The sequence below is a fragment of the Penaeus japonicus genome, unplaced genomic scaffold (assembly GCF_977035675.1).
Source record: "Penaeus japonicus unplaced genomic scaffold, GWHDUDI00000001_assembly GWHDUDI00000006, whole genome shotgun sequence".
NCBI lineage: Eukaryota > Metazoa > Arthropoda > Malacostraca > Decapoda > Penaeidae > Penaeus > Penaeus japonicus.
The window spans coordinates 42,649,547-42,657,046 of record NW_028234408.1 but is presented as its reverse complement, the minus strand read 5'-3'; the positions used below and the strand labels follow the sequence as shown (position 1 = coordinate 42,657,046).

At 37.6% G+C, this 7,500-nt stretch overlaps 1 protein-coding gene across 2 annotated transcripts in view; it reads right to left on the bottom strand.

The window, feature by feature from the left end:
* Window positions 1–7,500, bottom strand: part of Dnz1 (DNZDHHC/NEW1 zinc finger protein 11) — a 24,029-nt gene that overhangs the window by 7,617 nt on the left and 8,912 nt on the right. For both annotated transcript variants that reach the window (XM_086538071.1, XM_043016766.2), the window contains one exon: window positions 509–648. In XM_086538071.1, the coding sequence (XP_086394197.1) occupies window positions 509–648 (140 nt within the window). The remainder of the gene's footprint in view (window positions 1–508; window positions 649–7,500) is intronic.

Below are 7,500 nucleotides of genomic sequence, written 5' to 3'. Positions count from 1 at the left end.
TATTCCTTCAGTTATAATGACCTATCATAGCAAATGGTAATTAATATCTTTTTGCCAATATATCATATATTGACTCATTATTTAAAACTAGAAGTCTAGAAAATAATAGAAAACACACAAATCTTAAGATGTTCAGCCCCGACTGTCCATCTTTTCATGTGGCCCGTCTCGTAAGGGTTAAAGCAACATTCATGTCATAACCTTCCATAGCTTGTCTCTCTCTTATTCTATCCACTTGAATTATAGAGGAATAGGGGTATATATTCTTGCCGAGTCTACAGGATGGGTTTTATTTAAGAGTGAGGCAGTCTCACACAACATACTTTGTCTTTTCCCACTCACTTTCAGTCACTTATTGTAAAACTAGATAGCTTCAAGATACCATAAAGCTAATCAACCTTTATGCCTACACCTTACAATACTATTTATGTATCATACTATAACTTGCTTCAATAACTAGTACACAAGTATCACATCCCTGACTAGCAACTTATTCTGATATACTTGCCTGCATGCATATCGGAAAAATCCAGCCTGCTTTGGGGCAGTGGAACAATCCCTGGATCACTGAAAACAGCTCGGATGTGAGCCATGAGAGTCATGAACACTAACGTGTTGAAGAGCAGTACGTGCAGAGCACCCCATAAGCTGTAAAAAAAAAATATATATGTATAAATAAAAATTTTCATTAAATTCTAATTCCTATTTCATCTATGTTTGTGTGTGCACATACATGTATGAGCCAGCCTGCCTGCCTCTCTCTCTCTCTCTCTCTCTCTCTCTCTCTCTCTCTCTCTCTCTCTCTCTCTCTCTCTCTCTATATATATATATATATATATATATATATATATGTTTGTATGTGTGTATATATGTACATATGTACATATGTATATGTGTATATGTGTGTGTGTGTGTGTGTGTGTGTGTGTGTGTGTGTGTGTGTGTGTGTGTGTGTGTGTGTGTGTGTGTGTGTGTGTGTGTGTGTGTGTGTGTGTCTACACATGTAGTTGTCTTCATGAGTATATGGACATATATGTGTGTGAGTGTCTATATGTGTGTATGTACATCTACCTATGTGAGTGTGTGTGTGTGTGTGTGTTTACATATGTGTATATATATCTACTTATGCAAGTGTGTTTGTTTGGGTCTCTAAATATGTGCTGATGCATCTACTTGCATGTATATGTGCATCTACAAGTATATGTGCATATATGTCTCTGTGAGAAGGACCCATTGAAGTTTGTGCATAAGTGTGAATAATTATGTAAATTGCTCATAAGTAATGAAATCATTGTCACTTACATGAATGAAACAAGTCTTAAATCTGTAGATACTAATATATAACCAAAACCATGTATATAAGTAGATCCTACATGAAAGTGTTAAAGGCGTCATCATTCAAGGTAATCTTTTTCAATACTGCAATCCCTTTTCACATTTTTGTTTTTATAGTATATAAATATTAATCATATTTGTACTACAGCCTAAAACTGAAATAAAGCAAGATTCCTTTTTTATCAATTAATAGATGGTTACAATCCCAACTGTGCAATGTTGAAGACAGTTAGTTATATTTAAAATACATCTCTTATAACTTACAAATAAGTCTTAGCCAACACATTAAATCCTACAAGAATGTTAGGACTTTCAGGTCCAAACCTATTTCTAATCCAAAGCACCCTTGTACACTATTTTTCAGTGCCTTTCACACTAACAAATATTCTGCCAGTTTTCAACTATCTTTTATACATACAAACACAAATAACTGTGTTCTACTTTTGGAACCTAGCACCAGCATGTCGATCTTACAGCAGATATGCCTAAACTCATATTAAATTTTTTTTTCTGACTCACTAAGAAATTAAGAACTTCATGGCACAAGATTAAAAATCTGCAATAAGTATGAGTAGAAATGCACCCCCCCCTCCATATACACAGGAATGAACCAAACAGAATCTTTTGTTCTTTGCTCGCACTTTGATTCTGCCATTCTAATCTCTGAAGCTATCATTGTTTTTTCTTAAAATCATGTCTGCCAATCAACTGAGAGGATATCAACAGTTCATAAATGAAGCTTCTTTTCATTTAAGTTTACCTTCTAATCTTGGTATTCTATTTTGAGCATTTCCATAGTCTTCTTAGAGAAGAGTTGTTGCTCTAAATGGGACTAACCAGTAGTATCTTAAGAAGACAGCATGCCATCAGCCATGGAGGGGGGGGGGGTAAAATGTAAGGGGTTGAGGGGAAAATGAGCTTGCGTAAACTGTCTGGTATTGGTCTCACACTTGATTACCATATTTCATACATTATCAGGACTTGTTTGGTTAGATACTTGTCCCTAATGGGTTATTCTGTGTGAAATATGTACAACTATGTATTGTTTACACTAAAAAAGTTGATAAAAAATGCTCATAATTATCATCACTGATATTAAAATGTTCTGTCTAATGACAGAATAAAACAAATCAAATCAAATCTTATTCTTAAGAGCATAATCAATCACTAGAAAAAGAGAGAGAGAGAGAGAGAGAGAGAGAGAGAGAGAGAGAGAGAGAGAGAGAGAGAGAGAGAGAGAGAGAGAGAGAGAGAGAGAGAGAGAGAGAGAGAGAGAGAGAGAGAGAGAGAGAGAAAGAGAGAAAAGAGAGAGAAAGAGAGAGAGAAAGAGAGAAAAGAGAGAGAGAGAAAAGAGAGAGAGAAAGAGAGAAAGAGAGAAAGAGAGAGAGAGAGAGAGAGAGAGAGAGAAAGAGAGAAAAAGAGAGAAAAAGAGAGAAGAAGAGAGAAGAAGAGAGAAAAAGAGAGAAAGAGAGAAAGAGAGAAAGAGAGAAAGAGAGAAAGAGAGAAAGAGAGAAAGAGAGAAAAAGAGAAAAAGAGAGAAAGAGAGAGGACTGAAAAGTTCATTCACAGAACAATGCACATGTCCTGTGAAAAACTAGGAAAAGATGACAATATCAACCCAAACTCGCTGAACTATAGGGAAAGATCATAACATGATAGGACATCATCCAGTGTGAAAGAGTTGGGAGGGCCACAGTCAAATTTAACTATAAACATGCCTGAAAAACTGCACTTAAGTGCTCACCTTTTCACTTATCTATTCAGACAAAAATGTCACTGATCACACAAAACAAAATCAATATTTCTTCATTTCATTAAGATTCCAAATAATACACATTTTGGGCTATCAGTTGTCACTACGGGTTGCAGAAATTGAAACTGAAGCTGCAGTGCAATTTGCTGTTGCATCATGACCATCATTTCATCAATTTTCTTAATAAGCATTTAGTGAGTCTTGTGTGGCCTAACACTGTGTGCCTGGAGTTGGAGCTGGTGCTGCTACTGAAGCTAGTACTGCAGCTGGTACTGCTGTTAGAGTTGCAACTACAGCCATTGTTGCTATTAGAGATGTTACTGGATCTGGTCTAGTGATTGCAACTGATACTGCTTTTAAAGTTGAAATTCGAGCCTGTGCTGTAAATGTGCCATGGCTGGAGCTGAACGGACAAAATGCACATCATTAACCCACAGCGGACGGGTGTCATGACATACATGACGTAGGAGCTTTGGGCTGACGACGGGCGTCCTGACGTACATGACGTTCGGGGATTTTTTATCACTGTGCTATTTTATTTTACTATGAAAAAGGAATGAGTGATGATGGCTACTGCAGTCATAATTACTATAATTACCGTAATACCGTGCTAGCTTAACGTCCAAAACCTAGATGGCACCACTTTTTCCTAGCACCAGCAAGAGAGAGAGCCTTGAATGGCACCCATCCACGGTCTCTAGCAAGCACTATCTTTATAGAGCGATGACACACACTAAGTTGATGAACTCTTGCTCAAAAGTACCGCTGATGAAGGATGTGCAGTCAGAACGGGAAGAGGAAGATGACTCAATCCATACCCAGTGTCTAAAATGTACTCCCGTGCTAATATGGATGCCTTTCACTGTGGCACTCACAGTCACAAGCACAGGTTTCATTCCTCTTCCCTACCTCTTCTATTTATCTTTATTGTAGGTGGTTACATGTTTCGTATTCGTTCATGACAGCACAAAAATACGAAAAAAATATAGTTGCCTTTTGTCCTCCCATAAAACAGCAATACTTCTATCACACTGAGTATAAAGAAAATAATGAGCTAATATGGATGATATACTACAATTTTAGTCTACTGCAGCACTGGTAGAGCCTGTCATATGGCATATATAAGTCTCTAAACTCAATAAAACACACAAAAAAACAAAACACAAAAAACGCTCTAGTTTTTCAATGAATGACTGAAAGAGAGTGGGAATGTTCAAATTATAATGCTTCAAGCAGTCTCTCTTTAAAATAAAACTTATCCCGGAGGCTGGGCAAGCATATTTATCCCCGTCTGCAATGGGTTAAGGTGAGGTGGAGCGGAGTTCTGAGAGGGATGAACTACTCACATTTTCTGCATTTTATCTTTTTGTCTTATGGAAAGTATGTGTGCAATGAGCAATTAGCATTGTGCTCAAGATGACAGTTGACACATTTCTAAGGGATATTCTTTCCCTGAACAATCTTCTCACCGCATAATGAGCTTCTTAGACCGCTATTGCAATACCTACAACGAGGAATGTCACGAGAACATGCCCATCGTTCTTTTCCCATTTGGAACAGTTCAATCAAAATAGGGTGAGCAATTTGAATATGGCACTTTTGAGAGAGAGAGAGAGAGAGAGAGAGAGAGAGAGAGAGAGAGAGAGAGAGAGAGAGAGAGAGAGAGAGAGAGAGAGAGAGAGAGAGAGAGAGAGAGAGAGAGAGAGAGAGAGAGGGGGGGGAACTATTATGAATAAATCATAACAAAACAGACCATTTTGTCTTTTACTGCCGATCTTTACTCATTAACTCATTGCAGACGGTCATAAATTTGCTTGCCCAGTTTCTAGGATGGATTTTATTTCAGAGTGGGACAGCTTCACGCAACATATCTTGACTTTTCCCACTCTCTTTCATTCACTTATTGTAAAACTAGAGCCATTTTTGTGTTTGTAATATTTTTGTGTTCTACTGTATTGAGAGACTTACATGGATCATATGAAAGGCTATCAATGTTGCAGTTTGACTAAAATTGTAGTATGGGGTTCATATCAGGTTATTGGTTTTCTATACACTGCCTGATAGAAATATTGCTGTTTTATGGGAGGACAAAAAGCAACTTCATTTTCTCATATTTGGTGCAGTCATGAACAAATTTTGACAAATATAACCATCCGCAATGAAGATAACACGATGAAGTAAGGAAGAGCAAGAAAACATGTGCTTATGACCATGAGTGCCACAGTACAAAGCAGCCTTACTAGCACAGGGGCACATTGTTGACACTGGGCAAAGTTTGAGTCACTTTCTTCTTCTTGTTTTGCCTGCACATCCTTCATCACTGGTACTTTAGAGCAAGAGATCACCATCTTGCTGTGTGCCATCTCTCTAAAGATAGTGCTTGCTAGAAACTGTGTATGGGTGCCATTCAAGGCTATCTCTCCTGCTGGAGCTAATAGAAAGTAGTGCCGTCTAGGTTTTGGACTTGAGGTTAACCCATTGATAGGAGATGGCATGATTTGCTGTTAAGGCAGCATTAGTCGTAAACACGGATGGCACATAACTGAATACATATTTTATTAAAACCACAACCAATGGGTTAAACACATTTTGCTTAATATTATGACAATTATAGTAATCATGATTGTAATTGTTATCATGACTCACTCATTACAGTAAAGAAAAACAGGCATTCACTTTCCCACAACGTTATGTACAAAATGATGTCCACCATCTGGCCAAAAACTCCTGGGTCATGTATGTCATGACACCCGTCTGCAATGGGTTAGTATCAATATACAAAAATCTTAGCCCTAACTAATAGATGTAGATTGACTGATCAGAAAGAAGTTTTGGATAAAGAAAAGAAAAATGTATATTTCAATATATGACAATGAGGCTTTCATAATAAACTGTATATGGAATTGAAAATTTGAAGAGATCAAAAATACTTTTCATCAATGCAATTTGCTGGTAATTAAAAACAAGTTATTAGACATAAAAATATAATACAATAGCTCTTTCGAACTTCATTCTTCACTAACAAACAATTTCTGAAGCATTTTGCTTTAGCTAATGAAGAAGAAAATAAAGAGGAAGATCCTGGATGTTCAATTCATCTATAGATGATAACCACTGAAAACTACCCTTAACCCAATCACAAATGGGTTAAATCAACTGGCTAACAGTCAGCAAGGACAGTCTTAGGTGGCTTATTACTCGGAGCTTTGTGAAGTTTGCCACTGAATTCAAAGCCAGTTATCCCATGGTGAAGATATGTGTGTTAGCTACAGTAAATATAACGACAATGCACACAGCCTTTAGTAACAAATAAGGAACTGGTCCAAGCCCCATCCTGAAAAAAACAATGAGGATGTTTGATGGTCTTTTTGCCAGAGCAGTGACCCTCAGTCCCCAATGTTGGTGAGTTTATTATATGAAAACTATATATTCTACACCTTTTTTCCACAGTAAGCAGATATCAACCATGTTTTATATGATTTGTGTCTTACCTAAAAACCCTTATTTCCCAAAATTAAGGATTCTCTCAAAAAAGGACATCCGTTTTTCTAATCACATCAAAATACATATGAGTTTCTAAATATTGTCTATGAAAGTCATGGTTATATGAAAAATCTACTAAAAAAAAAAAAAAAATGATCACACATCCAGATTCAGATGAGTTTCAGAATAAGACTGTGGAGAGGTAGCCAAAAACTATGGTAATGACCACAAAGAAGTCATAAAATACCACTATTGGGTATAAATAGTAATCTGCAGAAAGTTAAGATGAGGCCACAATTGTATATCAAAGTTCATTATCCTATGCTCGGGCTGCTAGGATAGCGCAGTGGTTGGTGTGCTGTCCTCACATCCCCGTGGTCAGCAAATCGAGCCCCTTCCAAACTTGTGCTGTGGCTGGGCATCTCAGTGGGTAAGCACCAAGCTCAGATTGAGTCACTACTCGTTAGCACATTCTGTCATAAGTCATCTATACGTACAGCTATACTGTGGCCTCCATGCTTTGTGCTCAGACTAAGGTAAACAATATCTTTACTATGTTTATTATAGCCTTACAGAGCTTCTCCACCTTGACTGTAATTTGTCGTCAAATACAAAAACAGTCCAAACTCTATCATACTGAAAATGTGGGGGATGTTTGTTGGCATTTTCTTGAGAAATAAGCATGGGGCTGGGCCCTGTAGAATCACTTCATGGTATCATTTCATTTCACAATGACCTAAAATATTAACCCTCTCTGGACGGGTGGTACACTACGGTACCGTGCATTCAAGGCCCGTTTGCTGGGTGACGCCATATGGCGTCGTTTATTTAACTGATTTAGACCTATGCGTTCGAGAGCCCCGGCATTGTAACATGCAAGGCTGGAATGCCCCCGTCGTGACAGGGTTAACAAATATCCAGGTTACTCA